At 39.1% G+C, this 24,768-nt stretch overlaps 1 protein-coding gene across 4 annotated transcripts in view; it reads left to right on the top strand.

The window, feature by feature from the left end:
- SIMC1 (SUMO interacting motifs containing 1) overlaps positions 1-24,768 on the top strand; it is a 98,484-nt gene that overhangs the window by 51,736 nt on the left and 21,980 nt on the right. Inside the window, exons 2-8 of one of the 4 annotated variants that reach the window (XM_032628921.1) lie at positions 1,526-3,004; positions 6,621-6,853; positions 7,621-7,690; positions 12,624-12,778; positions 17,457-17,609; positions 19,475-19,603; positions 23,804-23,927. In XM_032628921.1, the coding sequence (XP_032484812.1) occupies positions 1,526-3,004; positions 6,621-6,853; positions 7,621-7,690; positions 12,624-12,778; positions 17,457-17,609; positions 19,475-19,603; positions 23,804-23,894 (2,310 nt within the window). In that variant the 3' untranslated portion in view covers positions 23,895-23,927. Of the gene's footprint in view, positions 1-1,525; positions 3,005-6,037; positions 6,854-7,620; positions 7,691-12,623; positions 12,779-17,456; positions 17,610-19,474; positions 19,604-23,803; positions 23,928-24,768 lie in introns of those variants that run through there. The other 3 variants (XM_032628920.1, XM_032628924.1, XM_032628922.1) reach the window with 3 other exon arrangements.

Genomic DNA, 24,768 nt, shown 5'->3' with positions numbered 1-24,768 from the left:
TGAATTATGAAGGGCTTTATGAGTCTTTACTAAAGCATTTGCCCTTTATCCTGTAGCTCATATGGTGGGTTTTAAGTGAGAGAGACATGGTAATGTTGCATTTTAGGAGTTGGTGATGGAATAGGAGTTGAATTCAGACCTTTGCAGCTATTTATGTTGAGTTCAGCTAGCAGTAGAGAGGCAGTGATACTTTATGGCTGCTTCTTAGGAATGAGGCATTAGGTTTCACCAGGCAATCCCTATTCCAAGATGAGATGCATGCCAGCTTCTCACTTGACCCACCCAGGATCCTGTGTCCTGCTTTGGTGCCGTTGACAGTGGTGACCATCACATCTATTAAAAGAAATAGCATGGTAGCTGTAGTAGCAGCAAGAGCATTGCTAGCCCAGCAATTAGTACCCGACATAGCAGTGGCAATGGTACCCAACCAAGTGAGGAGACACCTGGAAGGCAGAGCAATATTTTTCCTGGCTCATGACACAGAGGTTGTTTACAGTACCTCTGGCTGGCATCATCAGGCTTTGTGAACTGCCTAATCATTTTGCCAAGGAATGGGGGTGAATATAGGAGGTTTTTTGTAATTAGTTTAGGCTCACACTTAGAATGGTTAGTTTTATAACCCTTATTATTATTATGTATTATGTATTATTCTCCATATCTGACTATAGGCTGACTATACATTGAATGAAGTTGTACATTCCTAGGCCCTAACAGGGAAAGAAGGAAACAGGCCTGGGTTTGAATGTCTGTCTCTGCTACATAACTGTATAATCCATAGGTAAATAACCTAACCCCTCTGAACTCTAGTTTCCCCATCTGTATAATGGAGATGATAATGCCATCCTGACAGGGTCATTGTGAAAATTAAAGATGTGTGAAAGCACTCAACACATTCTTAGCACAAAGTAGATTCTCATATTAGTTTCCCTTCTTTAGCTTCTGTTGTAGGTTATCCTGTGTATTTGCTTTTCCAAACAAAGTTTGCTTTTTACTTTGACTTAAGGTTGAAATCTTCTCTACTACTCCCCCGTCCACCTTGGATCATAATACATTTCCCCCTGTGTCCTCTGTTATGTGCTTGTGGCATTTGGATAATTTAAGAAGGTATAGAAATTGGCAGCTTTGACAGAGGAAAATTTTAGCCAAAAGAAATAAACTAACACTTATGTTATATAAGATATATAGGGGCTTCCCTGGTGGCGCAGTGGTTGAGATTCCACCTGCTGATGCAGGGGACACGGGTTCATGCCCCAGTCCGGGAAGATCCCACATGCCGTGGAGCGGCTGGGCCCGTGAGCCATGGCCGCTGAGCCTGCGCGTCCGGAGCCTGTGCTCTGCAACAGGAGAGGCCACAACAGTGAGAAGCCCGCATACGGCAAAAAAAAATAATAATAATAAAGATATATAAATTGTCAGTGAAGTGAAAAAGTGAAATCGTTTTATCCTTAAAAGCTAAGCTTTAAGTCCTCTTAGATAAAGCCAAGACCCCTACTTGACCTCTTATCTTCTCACAATCCTTCAACAGGACTTCATTGACTTAACTAGAGAAACCAGACCAAGGGCAAAGGATCGCAATGGACTCTGTGTGATTGACCTAACAGGATCTGAGGAAGAAAATAGACCTATTGCCACTCTTGACTTGACTCTAGAACCCGTTGCTCCTTCCCAGAAAGAGCCAGCCAGTCTTCAAGCATGTGCCAGCCTCTCCAGCAAAGAGGTGATGGAAGGGCGGGTAGACAGAAGCTCTCGGCCTGCAGCACGGAGAATCATTAACAGTGATCCTGTGGATTTGGACCTTTTGGAAGAAACTGCATTTGAATGTCCCCAGCCCCCTATGTCCATCAGTGGGGACTCTGTTTATCCAGGAGAGCCGAATTGTAGCTCAACCATATTCAAAGGTGACCTCGGCTTCTTGGCAAGCCTACAGCTATCTTCAGATATTCACTCCCTCCCTGCAACAAGCAATAATGGTAGCCGTAGCAATCAAAGGGCACCCTTGCCATGCCCACAGCAAGATGTGCCTTGCCCTCCACAAGCCTTGCCATGCCCACTGAGAGCCTTGCCATGCCCACTGCGAGCCTCACCATGTCCACCACGAGCCTCCTCATGCCCACCGCGAGCCTTGTCATGCCCATCACAAACCATGCAGTGCCAACCACAAACTTTGCCTCACCCACCTCAAGAAGGGCCATGCCCTCCTCAAGATGTGCCATGCCCTCAGAATGTGCCATGTGCTCAGCAGAATATGCCAAGTCCACCTCAAGACTCATCATGGCAACTTCAACACTCACAAAGCCCACCTCAAGACTCACTGGGCCTACCTCAAGATGTACCAGGCCCACCTCAGAACATAACGTATCCACAAGATGTGGCACACCTGCAAGACATGCCACAGTCACCAGGAGATATGCTACAATCATCAGGAGACATGCCCCAGTCAGCAAGAGATGTGCCACAGTCACCAGCTGATGTCCTACAGTCACCAGCAGATGTGTCACGGTCACCAGCCAATGTACCACAGTCACCAAGAGACACGCCACCATCACCAGGAAGTGTACCACATTCACCTGGAGAAGTCCCACACTTATCAGGAGATGTGCTACATTCACCTGGGGACATGTCATGCTTGCCAGAAGACATGCCACACACACTTAGAGACTTGCCTCATTTACCAAAACTCAGGCCTGACTCTCCGCAAAATGACGTACAGAAACATGACACCCCTATGGATGTCTCAGCTCCATCCTCTCCAAGCTGCTCTCCCAGCCCACAGTCTGAAACTTCCTTAGAGAAAGTTCCTTGGCTCTCTGTCACAGAAACTCCAGCCAGAAAAGAGATATCACTGTCAGAGCCTGTCAACCCCAGATCTGCCCAGGTGCAAGCACGAACACCACAAGGTGGGTTGTACAACAGACCATGCCTGCATAGACTGAAGTACTTCTTACGACCTCCGGTGCATCACCTCTTCTTCCAGACACTAATACCAGATAAAGACACAAGAGAGGTGAGCTAACATGTCTTCCTCTGGGGATCAGGTGTCCTTTGTATAGGCCTAGCATGACGTTAGTATGCTACAAGGAGTCCATGCATGAGAGGACAGGCCCAGCTGAGTTAAGACATTTTTATCTTTCTCCCACTGTGGAACCATTCAGTGTAGAATCAGATCTGGGTTCAAATTCAGCCCCACACTTAAAATCTGGCACTGAAGAAGTCACTTCACCTATCTATAAAATGGAGATAAGAACATACTTCACAGTATCATTAAAGGAGATAATATGTAAAGTGCCTGTCGGAGTGTCTGGCTCATCATAGGCCTTCATCAAATACTTCTCAATTCATCTGCCTTTCCTTCCTCAATTCCTGATGCCCTCATTACAGCTTCCATATTACAGAGATAATAATACTCATGACACTTTGGTACCTTCAAAATTGTTACTCTCTAACTTGGGGGGAGGAAATTCAACTTTAAGATTTTTTTTATTGAAGTTGATTTACAATATTGTTTTAGTTTCAGGTATACAGCAAAGTGATTCAGTTATATATTTGTTCAGATTATTTTCCATTACACATCATTACAAGATACAGAATATTGTTCCCTGTGCTAGACAATAGATCCTTGTTGCTGATCTGTTTTATGTATAGCAGTTTGTGTCTGTTAATCCCATACTTCTAACTTGTCCTTCCCCACCTCCCTTTCCCCTTTGGTACCCATGAGTTTGTTTTCTATATCTGCAAGTCTGTTTCTGTTTTGTAGATAGATTCATTGGTATTATTTTTTTGGATTCCACATATAAGTGATATTATATAATATCTGTCTTTCTCTGTCTGACTTACTTCACTTAGTATGATATTCTCTAGGTCCATCCATGTTGCTGCAAATGGCATTATTTCATTCTTTTTTATGGCCGAGTAATATCCCACTGTGTGTGTGTGTTTGTGTGTGTGTGTACCATATCTTCTTAAACCAATCATCTGTTGATGGGCACTTGGGTTGTTTCCATGTCTTGGCTATTGTACATAGTGCTACTATGAACACTGGAGTGCCTGTATCTTTTTAAATTAGAGTTTTCGTCTTTTTCCAGATATATGCCCAGGAGTGGGATTGCTGGACATATGGTAGCTCTATTTTTAGTTTTTTGAGGAACCTCCATACTGTTTTCCATAGTGGCAGCACCAGTTTACATTCCTACCAACAGTGTAGGAGGGTTCCCTTTTCTCAACACCCTCTCCAGCTCAATTTTAAGACTTTAACGGGAATGCTACTTCCCATTAGTCTTCATCGATCTGTAAGAACTAAACTAGATGTGTAAGAAAAAAAAAAATTGTGGCTAAGTCCCATAACATGAAGCTTTTTTTCATTATACCTAACCACATTCCCAACATTAAGAAGACTGGCTTGAAGTTGTTCAAGAATCCAAAAGGTGCTTCTCCTGTTGGAGCAATCCGTAATCCAGCTTAGTGGGTGTCAGGCATTCACATTGATTTGCCCTTAGAGAGTGAATTTTTTTTTCTCGTTTTAATTTTTCTACCTTCTAGTAGGCTTTATGTCTCCTCCTTCTGAATGACTTTCCCCAACACTAGCTTGTTCTCTTTTTTCCTATGAGTTTGCCTCTGATTGGCAATACATCATTCCATTATTGAGCACCTGGAGGACTTGAGAAAGTTTTTTACCTAGTCAAGGCTGTAGTGCTTTGTAGGTGCTACACAACCAAAGAAGCCATCAGTAGATACAGGATTACAAGGTGGCAATTAGGCTACACAGAGTGGCTTTTTCTTCTTCATCTTTATTTCTTAACTTCTCAAAGAATCTCAGCCATCTAGAATACATCTGTAAATATTTTCTGTCTCTTTTGATTACTTTTGGGCTTTTTATAAGTACTTCTTCACTAAGTCATTCTCCCCCCAGAACTTGTTTTTAGTGTGATGCACTTTATTTTCTATTCTGTTCTAATTCATTGGGGGTTTTGGTCAGTACATTATTTTTTTTATTGAAGTATAGTTGATTTACAGTATTATATTAGTAATGGGCAAAGGATTTGAATAGACATTTCTCAAAAGATTTTCTGTATCGTTAGTCATTAGGGAACTGCAAATCAGAATCACAATGGGATACCACTTTGTATCGACTAGGATGGCTATAATAATACTTACTATAGCCATTTATAGCCAATAAATATAATATATTTATTATATTAAATATATATTTAATACTATATAACTATATTATTAAAATATAGTTGATTTACAATGTTATGTTAGTTTCAGGTATACAACAAAGTGATTCCGTTATTTTTTTCAGGTTACATTCCATTATAGGTTTTTACAGGATATTGAATATAATTCCCTGTGCTATACAGTAAATTCTTCCAAGAACTTCTTAGCCAGTGTCCATGCTGCCGCTAACCAGACATTAGCCTTAACTCCCCTGAGTTATCAGTGAGATCAGGGGTTACCCTCAGGTGTCCTGAGACATAAGAAAGCTAACTGCCCTCTCCCCAGAAGGGCAATTCCAGCCATCACTGTTCTTCTGTTATACATAAACTATCAAACTTTGTTTGGCTTATGTTTTAAAATTAATACTTATTCTAGATTTTAAAAATAATGCTTGCTTAAGAAATAATTACCCATGATGCTATCAGTCAGCATTTATTAATGTTAATAATTGGGTGTATTTCCTTCCTGGTTGCCTTTTTATGTGTAGACACTTTAAATTTTTTTAATAATTGGGGGTTTTAACAATAATATATTTATTACTGTTGGTTTTATTGTTTATAGAGAGTTTGAGTTTAGATGGTAGCTATGGAGTTATACCGCTGTATGAAACCAGCTTCTGCCATCTATTGCATGACAAATTCTCACTCTAAATCTCAGTTTCCTTATCTATAAAATAGGAATAATAATAACATGTATTTCTTACAGTTGTTGAGAGAATTAAGTGAGGATAAGTTGAATGTTAAAACTTATTATTATAATTATTGTTGTTATTATATCAGACTTTTTAATGTTTGTTTTTCTTCTGATGATGTGTCTATTACAGAAAAATTGAAAACTACAAAAGAACATCTAGAGGAAAAATCATCCATCATTTCACCACCCAGATAATAGAAAACCACTTTTCATACATTCTCTTTCATTCTTTATATACATACTGTTTGGGGGTTGGGGGGGGCGGTGAAGCAACTTAATATTTACTGTTGGCTCAAAAAAAATCAACAAAATGGAATTCTTCTAACAATAAAAGATATTTAAAGCATCTTTATTCATCTCTTTGTTTCAGTATCTGATATAGTATCATAGCTACCCCTAAATATCTTATCACCCTTATTCCAAAATCAACTTAGGCTAGCTCTTAAATCTTTTGTACTTTCCTTTCTAATGCTATATTTTAACACAGATGAAATCATGTTACATGTAGAACTTTGTATTCTTATTTGTTAACTTAATATAAGCATTTTACCATGTCATTAGAAGTTTTTTAGATAAGGCTTTCCAGTCTCAATTTTTTAAATTATGAATATTTAAAATGCATGGAAAACTTCCCTGTCTTCAACTTGTTCCAGAACCTCTAGCTTTTATGTCTATAGAAACCCATCCTAATTTATTTCTTTTTATCTCTGCAGAACAAGGGTCAAAAATTAGAACCTATCCCTCATCGAAGACTAAGGATGGTAGCAAACACCATTGAAGAAAACTTTCCCCTGGGGACTGTGCAGTTTTTGATGGACTTTGTGTCACCCCAGCATTACCCACCCAGAGAAATTGTGGCTCACATCATCCAGAAAATCCTGCTCAGTGGCTCTGAGACTGTGGATGTTCTAAAGGAGGCCTACATGCTTCTCATGAAAATTCAGCAGTATGAACCTTAGCTTTTGGCGAATCTTCTGGGGAACCTGGACTCAGGGCACAACTTTCTCTTGCCTAAGATTTATTCATCTAACCATTAGAGAGGGTGACTTAGTATATTAGTATTATTTGTATTGCAAGTGACAGGAAACTCAATCCAAACTGGCTTTAACAGCTGGTAAAAGAGAATTTAATGACTCGTGTTACTAGAAACCTAGGAATAAGATGTGACTTAATTCAGTTCAGAAATGGTTACCAGGATCCATTTTTCAGCTCTGCGTTGCTGTTTCTAGGCTTCACATGGTAACCTTCTCAGCCTCTAGCTTTTACAACATTCTTAGTACAAAAGAGGGTCCACTTCCTTTATAATCACACAGAGTTCTGAAATTGAGTCTTATAGGTTTTAATTGGCATAACATAAGACCTGAGTCCATCTTTGAGCCAATCATTGTGAACTGAGGAATAGAACATCAAGATTGACATGCTTCACAAACTTCATCCCAGGGTCCTAGTGGGTAAAGCCAGTGGGCTAAGAATAATAAAGAGTTGATTTCTTCAAGGCAAAATTGGGGTACTAATGCTTCCCAAAAGACAGGTGGATACTGGGTAGCCAAAGAAAATGAACTTACATTACCCTCAGATGACATGGTATTGTATCAAAGCGTGGGCAAGAGCACTGAGGATAAGAGGAGGCTTCTTGCTTCTATCATCTTCGAGATCCCATCCCTTCTTCCACTAAACTCTCCAGAATTCTAATTGATGTCACTTTACTTTCAGGCTACATCCAGCTAATGCCAAGACGGTGGAGTGGGACTGGAAGCTGCTCACTTATGTCATGGAGGAAGAGGTAACATAGCAATTGCAAGCAAAAATCTTTTGCAGAGGAGGTTTTTTTTTTTTTTTTTTGCGGTATGCGGGCCTCTCACTGTTGTGGCCTCTCCCGTTGCGGAGCACAGGCTCTGTATGCGCAGGCTCAGTGGCCATGGCTCACGGGCCCAGCCACTCCACGGCATGTGGGACCTTCCCAGACCGGGGCACGAACCCGTGTCCCCTGCATCGGCAGGCGGACTCTCAACCACTGCGCCACCAGGGAAGCCCCGCAGAGGAAGTTTTAACTAGAAATAAAAGTGACTGTAAATCTGGTAGTAACGTCTTTGCCATTATTCCTTTCTTTTACTCCCCCCAATCCCGACCAAAACATTCCTATTGAAATGGTATGTGTTTTCTTCCAATTCAAGATTGAATACATTCACTTATCCCTCTCCTTTTTCAGATTCCATTTAAAATAACAGTAAATGAATAGAGAAGTGTATAAACCTATGGCACTGAAAATAAGGGGAAAGACAATAGATTTGAATGAAGATTGGAAGAGCTAAAGGAAATATAAGAGTGATTACTGATGAAGCTAGGCTGAGGAAGCTACAGGCTAGAATACACGAGGAAGGGCTGTAGCCAAAGAGGGAGGAAATCTGCCCTTTAGAGCAGAGAATTTTTGGACTCAGAAACACAATATATAAGAAGGTTGAAGTAGGATATGAGCTGTAAGTCTGTTGAAAGCTTGTAAATGGAACTGATAATCTCTCTATTTTTGAGTACAGAAAGCTCAGTTGCCAGGTTACCTACCTTTCAGGCAAAAAATCAGAGGATTCATTGTCTAAAAGAAATCGAATGAACCATCTGTCATAAATGAAGGCAGCTAGTGTAGAGTTGGTGCTCCAGAAAAAAAGTCTGCATTCTGACCTTTAGGGATCCCTAAACTTAATTGCCAGCTTTCTGTCTGCTAACCCAAAAGCACTTGGATGGAATAAATTATTGTCAACTTAGAACTCTATACTCAGCCAAACTATTAGTCAACTGTGAGGGTAGAATAAAGACATTTCCAGACATGTACAAACTTGACAAAATATCCACACACCCCATTTCATAGGTTACTTGAAGATATGCATACAAAGAATAGGGGAACAATCAAAAAAGGGGGAGACACAGGATCCAGTATCACTAGATCTAATCCAGAAGAGTAAGGAAGAGAAGTCCTGAGATTACTGCAAATAGTAGACCTAGAGGGCAATCACTCCAGATTGGAGCAAAAAAATACAGGGCTTTAAGGAAGCATGATCTGGGAAACACCACCAAGAGGGCAGACAAGGAAGCTCCAGGCTCTTATCCCCCAATGGAGATACCAAGTTAACAACAATATATGGACCAGAATACCTTTGTGAAAACTCTAGAGACCAGTTGAGAAGTTGTAGTACTCAGGCCAATGCATAACCAAGAAGGTACTCCATTGAAAGGAATAGGAAAGTTTGTGGTGTTTTGTGTGTCCATACCCCTCCCTCTACCTAGCATAGCACAGTGCAACTAGGAGGAAATCTCCCATACCTTGGCTCCTCCCTTGGGATGGAAACAGAAGAGTGGACGTTGAGTCCAGTGTTCTGACTTGTTAGGAGGATAGTTTCTGTCTTACTTGACTCAGAGCACTGTTGAGAACAGTGGCTTAGTTTTCTGGCTGAAAAGAAATGTGAGCACTGCAGCATTTTTGAGCTGCAGAGAGTATGCAGTTCCACAAACAGGTACTGGGGGAGCAAGAGACTGTGGGCTTTCAAGAAGAAGTAGGGGCAAGCCACTTGGGAAATTAAGGCAGATAAAAGCACACACACAAGCTCAGAGAAAACACATCTCCAGTAAAGGTCTGAGAGGTCTCAGGACCTTTAGCCAAGCTGATTGGTGAAGGTCTTGCCATGCATGAACTCAATGGATAAAGACTGGGAAAGGTGTTTTTTTCAAATGTTTAAATCTCAAAGAAGATTACAAAGCATACAAAGAGGCAGGGAAATGCGACCCAATCAAAAGAATGAAATAAAGCTCCAGAAACTGACCCTAAAGAAACACAAATCTCTCAACATACTGACAAAAAAATTTTTTTAACTATCTTAAAGATTCTCAAGGAGCTAAACAAGAACACAGACAACAAAATGAAGCAAGAAAATAATGCATGAACAAAATGAGAATATTAAATTTTTAAAAACTGTAGAAAATAATCAAACATATCCTGGAGCTGAAAAATACAGTTACTGAATTGAAAACTTCACTAGAGGAGTTCAACAACAGTCTTGGTCAGGCAGGAGAAAAAAAATCAGTGAACATGAAGAAAGGTCATTTGAAGTCACTGAGACAGAGGAGCAAAAAGAAAACAGAATAAAGAAAATTGATGAGCACCTAAGGGACTATGGGACACCATTAAATGGACCATATACACATTAGGGAAGTCCCAGAAACAGAAGAGAGAAAGGGGCAAAGAGCTTATTTGAAGAAATAATAACCAAAAACTTTCCAAGTCTGAGGAAAGAAGTGGGCATACGAATTCAAGAAAGCTCCAGTAAGAATAAACCAGAGAGACCCCACACCAAGATACATTGTAATCAAACTGTCAAAAGTCAAAGACTTTTTCTTTGAAAGACTTTTTCTTGAAAGCAGCAAGAAAAAAGTGAGTTTGTATAAGACTCTCAGCAGATTCTCAGCGAAACCTTGCAGGTCAGAAGGCAATGGGATGATGTATTCAAAGTTCTAAAAGAAAAGAACTGTCAACCAAGAATACTATATCTGGCAAAACTTTCCTTTAAAAATGAGGGTGAGCAGCAGGAGAGAAGTGACACATCAATACAAGATCCTCAATAAGATTATCAGAGATTTCTCATTAGAAACTGGAGGCCAGAAGTTAGTGGGGCGATATATTCAAAGTGCTAAAGAATAAAAGTCAACCAAGATTCCTGTATCCAGCAAAACTGTCCTTCAAAAATGAGGGAGAAACTACTGGGCATATACCCTGAAAAAACCGTAATTCAAAAAGAGTCATGTACCACAATGTTAATTGCAGGTCTGTTTACAATAGCCAGGACGTGGAAGCAACCTAAGTGTCCATTGACAGATGAATGGTTAAAAAAGATGTGGCACATATATACAATGGAATACTACCCATAGAAAGAAACGAAATTGAGTTATTTGTAGTGAGGTGGATGGACCTAGAGACTGTCATATAGAGTGAAGTAAGTCAGAAAGAGAAAAACAAATATCATATGCTAACACATATATGTGGAATCTAAAAAAAAAAAAAATGGTTCTGAAGAACCTAGGGGCAGGACAGGAATAAAGACGCAGACGTAGAGAATGGACTTGAGGACATGGGGAGGGAGAAGGGTAAGCTGGGACGAAGTGAGAGAGTGGCATAGACATATATACACTACCAAATGTAAAATACATAGCTAGTGGGAAGCAGCTGTATAGCACAGGGAGATCAGCTCAGTGCTTTATGTCCACCTAGAGAGGTGGGATAGGGAGGGTGGGAGGGAGACGCAAAAGGGAGGCGATACGAGGATATAAGTATATGTATAGCTGATTCACTTTGTTATACAGCAGAAACTAACACACCATTGTAAAGCAATTATACTCCAATAAAGTTGTTTAAAAAAAAAATGAGGGAGAAATAAAGACATTCCCAGATAAACAAAAGCTGAGGGAGTTCATTTACTACTATCCCTGCTCATCAAGAAATGCTAAAGGGAGTCCTGAAGGGTAAAATGAAAACTAAACAGTAACTTGAAGCCGTATGAAGAAATAAAGATAAATACATGGGCAGTTATAAAAGCTATTATTGTAACAATGGTTTGTAACTCCACATTGGTTTTCTGTAATGTATTAAGAAACTAATACATTTTTAAAGTATTAATCTAAAAGCTAGTATTATTGTAACTCCACATTTTGTTTTCTACATAATTTAAAGGATTAATGCATTTAAAAGAATTATTAGTTTATTTTGGGGCACACAATATATGAAGATATAGTATTGTGACTTCAATAACTAAAAGGGGTGGGAACAGAGCTGTAAAGGAGCAGAGTTTTTGTGTGTTATTGAAGTTAAGCTGGTATAAATTCAAAGTATTATAATTTTAGAATGTTAACTGTATCCCCATGGTAACCACAAAGACAATAGCTATAGAATGTACACAAAAGGAAATGAGAAAGGAATGTAAACATTTCACTACGAAAAAATCAAAGACAATAATGCAGGAAATGAGGGACAAAGAAACTATAAGGCATTTACAAAACAAATAGCACAAGGCCAGAAGTAAGTCCTTCCTTGTCAGTAAAGGGAAACCAATGAATTGTGCATGCCTGCCTGCTGTGTGACAGACACTTACGCTGGCTTTGGTAAGGTTAGAGTTATCACCACATAAATCACAAGGACACTGAGACTCAGCGGGGTAAGTTAAATACGGGATGGAGCTGAGTTTCAAACAAACAAATAAATAAGGTCTGTGCACCACCAAAGCCCATGCTCTTTACCTGCATCAGTTAGGCTTCAACAGTTAGGATCATTTCACCTGTAACAGGAAACCCAGCTCAGACTTGCTTTCACAGTAAGGATATACATCAGCTCATCTTACTAGAAGTATAGCAGTGAGATAGACATCATGGTTGCTTGATCTAGTAGCTTGGCATAGTCATTTTTTCTGTCTCTGTTCGGATATCCACAGTTTAGGGTTTATCCTGAGACTGATAGTTAGGTTCAGTGAAAGAAAGAGACTGACTTTTCAAGCTCTAGGATTGCCCTATTTGCCCTCTTTTATAATGACCTAGGCTGCTTGCTCTCTCCCAGAAACCTCTCTTTTAGATACACAGTCGTTGACTCATGGGCCTTCCCTTGACTTAGTATTTATGAGAGCCCAGTGCTCAGTGTCGTCCAGGAGATCGAGAGGAAATACTTCTCATTTTTTCTCCCCCAGGGACAGAATCTGCCCGGGCGAGTCCTTTTTCTACGTTATGTAGTACAAACCCTGGAAGATGATTTCCAACAGATCCTGAGGAAGCAGCGACAGCACCTGCAGCAATCTATTGCAAGCACTGTGCTATCCTGTGACAAGCAACCCCACAATGTCAGGTAACCAGCCATCTGAGCCCTGGGATGACAAGAGGTAGGGGCTGTAAGTGGGCAGCTACTCAAGTCCGGAGAACATCAGGTGGATGAGATTTTCTAGTAGCTAGATAGTATAACGGATAGTTATTACAACTATAAACAGTCCTAGAAGAAAACCTCTCTGTACCAACTGTGTGTCAGATGCCATAACTTGTGTGGTTTTTTTCCCGAGGACCATCAGACTTCCTTTAGTCTATTTCAGTATTGTTCAGACGGCCTTGTGAGATCCAGGGGGAAAACTTGACTTGTGTAAAACTTTTCACAGCTTTTATAAACCTAAATTTATTTCCATCCCCCTGAGTAACTCAAGATAAAATCTCATTTGTCACTACTACTTTCTGAAAAGCCTATTATTATAATAGGTCATGTGGCTGAAAATAAAGTACAGTAAGGTAGCAAGCACGTGTTCTTTTTTTGTAGGATCAGGTCCAAAGCTTCTGGAAGCTTCAGAGTGGGGAACTACCATATCCTTATACCAACGGGGTGAAATGTGGTTTATAGGGTAGGGATCTCAGGCTAGAATTTTCATCCTGGAACTACAAGCTTTGCTTCTTTTGGAAACGGTTCTCACCAGCATTCCTTTTTTCAGAGCATCATTGAGATTTTTTTTCACTCACATTTACATTCTCATATGTTCTGGCATATTTGTTAAGAATAGTTTTCACAGGCCAGTGTGGGATATTGACTATTATAACTCCTTTAATTAGAAAAGGGGGACGTTTCATTATGTTCTAAGCAACAGTCTGCTTTTTCTCCCTTAGTTTGCATGCTTATATCCATTTCCCTAGATGTACCATTTTATGTAAAGTTTAAATGTTAATGATTATAGGGGGTAGAAAATCAGTAAGTAGAGAAACTACAGAGAGCACAGGATAGCATAGTTGGGTTTAAAATTGAAAAATAACAATTTAAATAGTGAGAGCAACTCTCCTGACCATTCTGCTTTGTGAGCTTAGGCATTGGATTGGGAGATGGGAGACATGAACCCAACTCAATCCAGTGACAAGTCACTCACTTTCATTGTGTGAGCCTCTCACTATACCCAACACTGTACTCTTGGGTTTAAAGATAGGCATTGGTAACCTCTAAATGCAAGCCACATACTCTATTTTGTGCTTTATCAATGAAAAAAATCAGTTCCAGCTGGAGGGGAAACCAGCTGTATTTGATTCAATAAGAGAGGGCTATTAGATTGAGGTTGTGGTTACACGGATATGTGCATGTATTTATCAGAACTCATCAAACAGTATATAACTGTGCTTTGACCTCTAACGGGTGGGACAGTTGTCAGAGCTTTCTGAGAGGCTGTTCCTGGGTTATAATCCTCAGCTTAGCTCAAATAAAATTTTCCATTTCCTTCTTAAAATAAAAAAATTTCATCAAACAAAAACCAGTGTGCAATTTATTTTATATGTTACACCTCAAAGATAAGTTTTTAAAAAGAAAGTGATGGTAAGTCAGTCTCCATATGACCCCTTAAGGGATTTTCTTTTCTTTTTTTAACTGTGCATACAAAGAATAATCTAGTTCTACATGATTTAAGAAATACACTAGTCCCCAGATCCCCTCACCCACATTTTCCTTTCCCAAGGGGTAACTACTTTCAACTCTTTTAAGTGATTCTTTGGATTTTTACCTCTTTATGGCTAAATAAACTGCTTGTGTTGCTAATTGTTGATTTTTCATTGTTAGCTATTATCTATTAACTCCCCACATGAAAGATGAGGAGTTAGCTCTTTTTCCTCTCTACCTCCTCTCTCTCTCTCTCTTTCTCTCTCTCTCTCTCTCTCACACACACACACACACACACACACACACACATCCCAGCCCCCATGCCATTAATAGAGTTATATCATAATTTTGTTTAGATCAGTATCCAATGTTTCCATCACTATAACTATGTGTGCTAGTCAGAGTTGAGCCAAGTACTAAACTGTAATTACTTTTTCTTTCACTCATACCTTTTTTGTTTTCCTTAGAGTTAATAACTGCCTCATTTTTAGTTTCCTCGTATTGTTTGTGCATATCAGAAGTCAACCCTAGATTCTCTGCCATTTGGTTTAAATATCCCATCAAGATGTTTATTCACACTGGGTTAGTCTTATGAAGTTCTTCTTCTTGAAGATCTGTGGTGGAACGTTTTGACCTCCTTCAATCTGGATTGGTTGTCCTCTTTTCCAGTCTTTATCATAAATGTGAAAATTCCCTTCACCTGTTTCCAGTGTTGGATCTCTGTTTCATATCTTCTCTTTCTTGGTTTACTCCCATGTTTTTGATAGATCAGTCTCCAGTAGCTTCTTAGAAAGGTATGTGGGAAGTAAAATTTTAGAGATCTTGTATGTCTGAAAATATCTTTATCTTCCCACACGTTGATTGATAAGTAAGTATAGATATTTAGGTTAGAAATATCTTTTCTACAGAATATTAAAGGAAATCTTCCATTGTCTTCTAGCTTCCAGAATTGCTGTAAAGAAGCCATAAGCTACTTTGATTACTGATTCTTTGTGTGTGCCTTGATTTTTTTCTCTGGCTGTTTATAGAATCCTCTTTTTGCCCAAAATATTGTTTTAGATCTATGTTCATCTAGTATGCTGGGCATTCAATGGGCCATTTCATATCCTTCATTCTTGGAAAATAGAATTTTCATTCCTATTATCATGTTTTTAATTTCCAAGAGCTCTTTTTCTTTAAATGTTCCTTTTTAAAAATAATAAATAGAATTCTGTTCTTGTCTTTTTCTTTCATGGATCCGTATCTTTTCATATCTTTGATTATACTAATGATAGCTTTTGTTTTTGTTAATTCCCTGTATAATGTCTGTTTTCTCCAAGTTGCTTTTTTGAGGAGAAAGGAGGGTTGGTTTGGCTTTTTGGTGTTTATCTCTCATGTTAGAATATGTCCATAGATGTCTGGTAAACTTTTGTAATCTATCCACGTTTAAGGGTGACTCAAAAGCTCTTGGAAGCTCTGAGTACAGGTGAGGACTTGTCATTTCTGAGCTTCCCTGTGGGTGGAACTGGCTGTCCATTTCTTAGAAAATACTTCGTCAGTGTCTTTAGGTCTTTCCTCTTGGGCTGGATGAGTTTTCCAGAAAAGACTTCAGATTTCCTACATGAAGGATAAAGACCAGGATGCCAGGTTTTGGGAAGACAGTTCTGGGAAGGTGGCAAGGATATCTGCACCGAGCATGAGCATGCATAGGTTCACTTAGAGCCCCTGTTTTTGCTTCGATGCCTTTGCCTCCCAGCTGTGCCTGGTATCCCAGTCCAGAGACCCTCTGTTTTACCTCTCCACAAAGTTAACCTGTAGTCTTCAGCATTGGGGGAGAAGATCTAAAAGTTTCTTAAACAGATTACAAGCCATCATATTTATTTCAATTTACCCGCTTTTACCCTAACTTCATGGAAACCTCATACTGCCATTTGCAGCACTTACTGAAGGTTTTTTTTTTTCCATTTTTTGGTGAATAGGATTAAATAGGATTGCTCTTCTCTACTGCTGGCTTAGGATTCAGCTTTCTTAATTCTGCCAAGTCAGTTAAAATTTACCCCATTGCCAAAGTCATAGACTTAGATTAAACATCATCTAAACATGACATTTGCCTTATTTACTTAGTTAATTGGTTACTTTGAATTTTGTAATCAGCATCTCTTACCCAACCCCTTAAATCAAAGGCTAGGACCTTGACAATTACCTACATCCATCCCCCATCATCCACTTTTTGCACCTTCTTGCACCCAAAGTAATTGGCATCCTGAATGTTCATCATGTTCCTTTCCTTTTTATATAGTTTTATTGCATCTATATGTGTTCCTGTAAAGTATATATTTTTATTTTAGCTCCTTTTAGCTGTATATAAAAGAGTATCATGTTGTATGTAATCAATTGGTACTTTTATATTTCACTTACTATTATAGAGTACTAAGATTTGTCCATACCTATCCACTGTAGCATATTCATTTCCACTACTGTAGAATATTGTTTTGTGAATATACTTCATTTTCCTTCCAGCTTCCATATTTTTACTGTTATTATCTGCCCTCCTTTTCTTCCCTTCTTTGTGGATTTTTTAAAAAATTATTTACTGTAGTATTAGTGACATTTTAGGAGGGGACAAAATTAGATGTGTATATTCAATCCATCATTTTTACCTGGGTTACCTAAGTGATCATCAAAAGTAATTTTGACTATATGAGATGTTTTTACCTTACTAACTTTGTGAGCCTACACCCTGTGTAAGGTTTGACTCCACTGCACATACTCTAAACCTTGGTTATTAGCATTAATAACTGACATCTAATAATAGAAAGCCAACAAAGTCATCCAGTCCAACTTTCCACTTTGTCAAGGAATGTTCCTGGTCAGGAAGCCACAGATAGTGCTCTTTGACCTTGGAGATACCTTTCAATAATTCTAACTTAAAGAAAAATGTTGATGTTTTACTTACCTTTTGTAACCTTACTGCAATTAAATGCAGGGTTTCCATTAGACTTTTTAAATATTGAAAGTAGCCTAAGGACCCTCTGTGTTGCCTTTAGGGAAATCTAGAGGTCTAGGAGCCCATGTTAAAGTTGCAGTTCTGAGCACCATATAGTAAGACAGAAGTTTAAACTTTTTCTTTCTTATCTTTTTTCCATTGCAGGGATGTCATCAAGTGGTTGGTCAAAGCAGTAACTGAAGACAGATTAACTCAGTCCCCAAAGGAGAATCAAACCTCTCCAGGAACAGGAATCTTGAAGGCCAGCAGTAGCCACCCTTCTCCCCAACCTAACCTCACAAAGAACACCAATCAGCTGTAAGGAGCAGGCAGAAGTTATCTTTCCTGGGGCTATTGGGATCTACTGTTTTAGAGAACAGCACCACCCCCTAAGAGGAGTTCCCCCAAAATTAACAAGCTCTTATAACATAGGCTGATTTTTACTAAAAACTATCTTAGTTTGACTAAAGGCTAAATTCCTAATTCCAAAGGTAAAACAAAAGCAGATGCTTTCCCCCTAGATGAACAGGACTTCACTAAGTGAATATAAATTCACAAAGCCGAAATGGAACAAAAGCCAGAGGACAGTGCCCTCCCTTTCCTAGATTCCAAGAGACAACACAGGGTTACAGCTACTCACCACTTCATCTGTCCACTGACAGAAGAGGAGTCATGCGTAGTGGGTGTTCCAGCAGCCTCTTGTCCTCAAGGACCTGGGTCTCTCCTCCAGTCCTGGAAGAAGAAGAGCAGTTCAACCTGCAGGTTCCAACAGGTTATAACAGCAATGGCTCAGACCAGGGCAGGTCCTATTACCTCAGACCACACTGGAAAGAGATTCCTGGCATTTTTTTAAATGGGATTGAAAGTGGTCTTGGCATTTTTTGAGAAATGCCAGGATTTGGGGGCTGGAGCTGCCCTTGCACAAGTAACCTGCTATTCCATGTCAATTATGTTAAAAATGACAGTCACACTTGATATTTCAAATACAGCATTTGTGCCTAAATTCACAACGCTGTATAATAATCTAGTTGCACTGACCTGATTTTCATATAAGTACTATGGGTTTTCACTAATTTAGGAGACAATCTTGTATCTAAAGGGAGAATGTTTTGGAACAATGAAATATTTGCTCGAGCAGATTGGGGAAGGTCCTAAAGTAGGGAAGTAGGGTTATCCCAGAACTCAGTATATAGACCCAAGAGAGAAGCAGACACTGTTCCTTAAATGAAAGCTAATATAATAATAATAATAGTAATAAATTTATTGTAAGTAGATATTAGTAGAATAAAATAGGGTCCCCCTAAAAGTGATCATGATCTTAACAACAACAGTAGACACTGCTGTTTACCATTAATGAGTGCCTGTCTGCCAGATATCTTAAACAGCACAACTTTATGAAATAGGTGGTATTATTTCTCCTTTTTTGAGATGAGAGAACTTAGACTGAGAGCAGTTTAGTAATTTGTCAAAAATTGATCAGCTTATCATTGCTGAGCCAGAATCTGATGCCAGAGTCCCTGTTCCACCTATTGTGTCACTGGCTACAGATTTTCTGAAAACAGAGCCCTTCCTTCCCTCACAAATAATAGTGCATGTTAGAAGAGGCTAGCTTCAAGGCCAGGCTCACCTTCTGAGGGGTTGCCCAGATTCCTCCTGCCACATCAGCCTGGCTGTCTCCCACAGTTAGGTCTGATGAGAGAGAGGGTCACGTTTCACCAGCTGAAACTCTGAGACTGAACTTAATAAAAGATTATTGTGAAGGAACTAGTAACAGGAGAAGACTATATGGTAAATATGTATTTTCTCCTATCAAAGAAATTCAAATAATTGTTAGTCATTCTGGACCTGTTTCTTCATCTGTGAAATAGAGAAGTTATAGGTTAGGTGATCCTTAAAGTTCTCTAGATCCTTAAGATTGTATGTTTCTCTTTTTGAATTTAAAAGCAGCTTGCTTTTACAGCTCAACCCCAGGTTCTGAGAGGTTCAGATAGTATGATCTGGCAAAAGGGATTCAGGTAGGTGAAATTGCTAATAAAAGCATGCTGATGCTTGAGTAGTTCTCCCTGACCCTAGTGTGTGCTTTACAAGATCCTTTAGTACACTGGTGGGGACCTCATCCCAGCCAGTAGGGTAGCTCATTGCCAGACCCTCCCGCTCATTTGTGTTCTGTGTTCTGGACTCAGGATTGTATGCCAGCTGCAGAGGATGCTGTCCATAGCCGTAGAGGTGGATAGGACCCCCACATGCAGCTCCAATAAAATTGCTGAAATGATGTTTGGGTTTGTGCTGGACATTCCTGAGAGGAGTCAGAGGTGAGTCTTAGTTTTTTTGTTGTTGTTGTTCGTTTGTCTTTTGTTTTGGTCTGGGAACATAATTTCAAAAGAGAATTCCAAATGGTAGTTAAATTAGGAAAAAAGAGGTAGAGGGATAGTTCCTGTCTCTTTAACCTTTTGAAAGAAAGAGGTTCTCAACCAGTTGTTATTATTTGCAACTAAGGCATAATTTCTTGGGAAGAGGCAGGGTACCTTAAAATGGAGCCTAAATTTTCCCACTTTATCCATCTGTCTAATACCTTTACTCATCTCTCAAGGTTCAGCTGTGAGGCACGACCGTCTTCTCTGACCCTCAGCCATAGAGCCTGGTATAACTGTTCACTAAAGTCTTGATGGATGAATGAAATAGGCATATCCAATATTAGGGGAAAAAGAGGTGACCCAAGAATGAATAGGGTTGCACCTTTAGAATGAGCCGAGATACTAAGAATAAGGAATTCAGTTTCTCTAAGCATTAATTAGTAAAGCATTTCATCAGGAAGAGACAAGGAAATAGAGCTCTTGGCTAGGGCCTGTGATTCCTCCTTTGAACCAGTAATTTTAGAAATCTGAAGGAAGAAAAATAAACTGGAATGAATATGAATTCATGAACAGTTGCTGGTACAGAAGATAACTATGAGAAAGCCATTGTACGGTGGTGGCCCTTAGGGGAAATTATCTCCATCAGGTCCATGTCTGCTTCCCATCCCCATCCCCTAAGCTGCCAGTTGGCAGCCAAGACTATTCTTGTACAGTTCTGGTTCCTCTATTGGAAGAAAATGTCATACCATATAGAATTGTAATAAAGATTTAATTAAAATATCCTGCTAAGATTAAGACAAACACTTATTGGGTCCCTACAATGTGCCAGTCATTGTCATGTTAATTATCTCATGTTTTCATAAAACTTTATAATGTTATTACTGTTTAACAAATGAGAAATATACTCTAAGTAGTTAAATAACCCAAGTTTACACAGTTAATCACATTCAGAATCCAGATTTAAACCCAGGACTTCTTTTTTTTTTTTTGCGGTACGTGGGCCTCTCACTGTTGTTGCCTCTCCCGCTGCGGAGTACAGGCTCCGGACACGCAGGCCCAGCGGCCATGGCTCACGGGCCCAGCCGCTCCGTGGCATGTGGGATCCTCCCGGACTGGGGAACGAACCCGTGTCGCCTGCATCGGCAGGCAGACTCTCAACCACTGCGCCACCAGGGAAGCCCTTTTTTTTTTTTGCGGTACGCGGGCCTCTCACTGTTGTGGCCTCTCCCGTGGCGGAGGACAGGCTCCAGACGCGCAGGCTCAGCGGCCATGGCTCACGGGCCTAGCCGCTCCGCGGCATGTGGGATCTTCCCGGACCGAGACATGAATCCGTGTCCCCTGCATCGTCAGGCGGACTCTCAACCACTGCACCACCAGGGAAGCCCCCCAGGACTTCTTAAATCCAAGGTCAGTTCAAAGAAGGCAATACATTACAGTGGTCAGCCAAAAGGAAGCATTCATAAATGCCATGCTTGCGCTATCACTTTGTTAAGGATATTTCATTTGGGTCCAACTCCCATACTATTCATTCATTTATACCCAGATTCTGGTGAGAGATGGGAAATCTAAGGAATGGGTAACTGTAGACAAATTTGGGCTTAACATAGACAAAAAAATTTTAAATAAAACCTGGCCCTACTTTAAAACTTTCTCAGAAAGGGCATATTGGCAACCACCCCAAATTATACCAGAAGATACTTTATATACTTTTATCTTGGTTGTTTTAACTTTTAAAAGTTTAGGTATAATTTACATGCAATTAAATGATACAAACTAATTTACATAAATATCCTTCCATGAGTGTTGACAAAGCCATAACCCATGTGACCTATCATTTTCCAGTGCCTCATTGATAGCATATAGAAATCCTGCAACCTTGCTGAATTCATTTATTCTAGTAGGAATATTTCTGTAGTTTCCTTAGAATTTTCTACATACACAATATTTTGTCTGCAAATAAAGCAGTTTAACCTCTTCCTTTCCAATCTGTATGCCTTTTGCTTGTTTATCTTACCCTATTGCATGGGCTAATACCTCCAATAGAATGTTGGAGAAGTGATAGGAACAGACATCCTTGCCTTATGCCTGATCTCAGGGGGCAAACATTCAGTCTTTGACCATTTAGTAGTAGTATTAGCTGTAGGTGTTTCATAGGTACCCCTTGTCAGATTGAGGAGACTTCCTTCTATTTCTAATATATTGAGTGTTTTTGTGAAGAATAGGTATTAAAATTTGTGAAATTTTTTTCCTCTATTGAGATAGTCAAAATTTTTCTCCTTTCTTCCATTGGTGTGATGAATTACATTGATTAATTTCCTAATATTAAAACAACCTTGCATTCCTAGAATAAAAAACCCTACTTGACTGTGATATGTTATCCTTTTTTTATTGACAGATTGAATTTGCTAATATTTTGTTAAGGGCTTTTGCATCTATGTTTACTAGAGATAGTGATCTGTGATTTTATTTTCTTATAATGTTCAACCTCATTCATATTTAAAGAAATTTAAATTAAAACTACACTGAGGTACAATTTCTAACCTATCTAAATAGTAAAAATTTTAAAGTACTATAAAAGACAACATTAGTGAGACTTTGAGAAAGCAGGTAGGTACTCATACATTGCTGGTGGGACTGCAGAATGGTACAAGCCTTATGGAGGGGAATTTTACAATATCTAACAAAATTAAAGGTACATGTACCTCTTGACCCAGCAATCTCATGTCTAGGAATTTACCCTGAAGGTACACTTTTTTTTTTTTTTTTCTTTTTGCGGTATGCGGGCCTCTCACTGTTGTGGCCTCTCCCGTTGCGGGGCACAGGCTCCGGACGCGCAGGCTCAGCGGCCATGGCGCACAGGCCCAGCCGCTCCGCGGCATGTGGGATCTTCCTGGACCGGGGCACGAACACGTGTTCCCTGCATCGGCAGGCAGACTCTCAACCACTGCACCACCAGGAAAGCCCCCTGAAGGTACACTTTTAACAGTATAAAAATACATATGCACAAGGATATTCACAACAGCATGTTTGTAATTGCAAAATACTAGAAATGACCCAAATGCCCATACACAGGGCAGTGGTTGAATATCTGTGGTACATCTACACAGTGAAGATGTAGCTGTAAAAAAGTAAAATTTAAAAATAGGAGCAAAATATTTATGATCTATTTTCCAAAATATATTGTTAAGTAAACAAAGCAAAATACAAAAGAGTATGCATAATAAATATACATATCTTTTTCTAAGAAGGAGACATTTTTAAATATACATGATTATAATAATTTACAAAAAAAGAAACCAAGTTAAGATAAACGGCAGTCTAATCAAATTGCTTACATACAGGGGTAGATAGATGGCAATGGGCTGGAAAGGAGATAAGGTGCTGAGCTGGAGTTGGAATGACCTTAATGGTAGCATTGGTAGTGTAATACTTCCCTGAGTATACTTCTTTGTATAGTTATAACTTTTAGACTTTTAGAACCATATTAATGTTTTATATACTCAAAAAAAGAAAAATAAATCAGCAAGGAAGTTGGATGGGAGCCTAACATGCAATACAAACAGACACAAATTAACCTGTGTTTTAAATGAATAATTGGGGCCATGGGGTGGGGGATGGGAGGGAGGACAAGCCCAAGCAACTTTTTTTTTACTTCTTATTTTTAAATAATTATAGATTCACAGGAAGTTGCAAAAACTAGTACAGAGGGGTCCTGTATACCCTTCACCCTCTTTCCCCTAGTGATTACATCTTGCATAACCATAACAGTATCACAAAAAGGAAATTGACATTGGTATAATCCACAGAACATATTCAGATTTCATCCATTTCACCTAGATTGTCCTCATTTGAGGGTAGTTCTATGTAATTTTATCACATTTGTAGCTTCATATAACCACCAGCACAATCAAGATATATGGAACTGTTCCATCACCACAAAGATCCCTTATACTACCCTTTTACGGGTAACTATTCATCTTCTCCAACCCCTGGAAACCACTAGTCTGTCCAAGTAAGATAAAACACAGTATCTGGACTAAACGCCCTCAGGCTAAAGACAAAATGAAGTGTAAGTAAATATTAAACTCTAGTTAGTAACTTTCTTTTTCACAGAAAGTATGAGTTAACAATTCAAAAACTATCTTATGTGTATTCTAGGATTAAACAAATAAATGTATTGTGGATAATGAGAGCCAAGTTTCTCACTGTCAGAGAAGAGAGTTACACATATGAAAAGGGGAAAGGATAGAAGGAACCCTGTGGTGCTGGATTGGAATTGGAGGTATCAACATGAACTTGTGGTTTCTAATAAATATAGATAGATATAGGAATAAATGTAGATGTGTGAGTGAGTTTTATATATATATATATATATATAGTGTGTGTGTGTGTGTGTGTGTGTGTGTGTGTGAATTCATACGTCTGTTTCCTACCTTTACCCACTGAGAGAGCATAGAAACAATTACAGCCTAGTAGCAGTGAGCATACCTAGTACTCAGATCTTTGTTTCTAAATACTAGTTTATACTAAAAGGAACCAGAGTTCTTTAAGGAAATGACTAATTCCAGAGCTGAGGTAAAGAAAAGTATAAAATGAGCCTAGAACATCTTGTTCCAGAAAGTGAGGAACTGTTCAAGGAATGTTCAGAGCATGTCAAAAGAAGCTTAAAGGGCTTCCACTGACTAAATCTGGGATAATTTGAGTACCAAATAAATATTGACAGTAAAACATTATAAACTGTTGTGTAAAATAAGAATCCATGATTCTAATACTGATAGGAAGGAAGAAAATGGACTCTCTTCCTTATATTAGAAAGCCAGCTAATAAATATAAGAAGAAATGATGAATTAGGGGAAAAAATGCCATTTGGAAGCCATCATAATAAGAGTAAATTCAGGTATGAGTGTGTACTAAAACTGTGAAAGTTTGTGTACTCCAAGATATTTGCATAATCTCAAAGTATATTTTCACAAGATATTAATTATGAAGTGAAAAATAATAACTTTACTGTGGAGATACTACCATAGTCAAGTGATCAAAATTAACACCAGCAATGGGACAAATTGACATCATATGCCCCTTGATATGATACACACAACATTTTTGCAGTCCTCTTGCCAAAA

The sequence above is a fragment of the Phocoena sinus genome, chromosome 3 (assembly GCF_008692025.1).
Source record: "Phocoena sinus isolate mPhoSin1 chromosome 3, mPhoSin1.pri, whole genome shotgun sequence".
NCBI classification, from domain to species: domain Eukaryota; kingdom Metazoa; phylum Chordata; class Mammalia; order Artiodactyla; family Phocoenidae; genus Phocoena; species Phocoena sinus.
The sequence above is the reverse complement of the archived record's forward strand: the minus strand, read 5'-3'. Positions and strand labels throughout refer to the sequence as shown.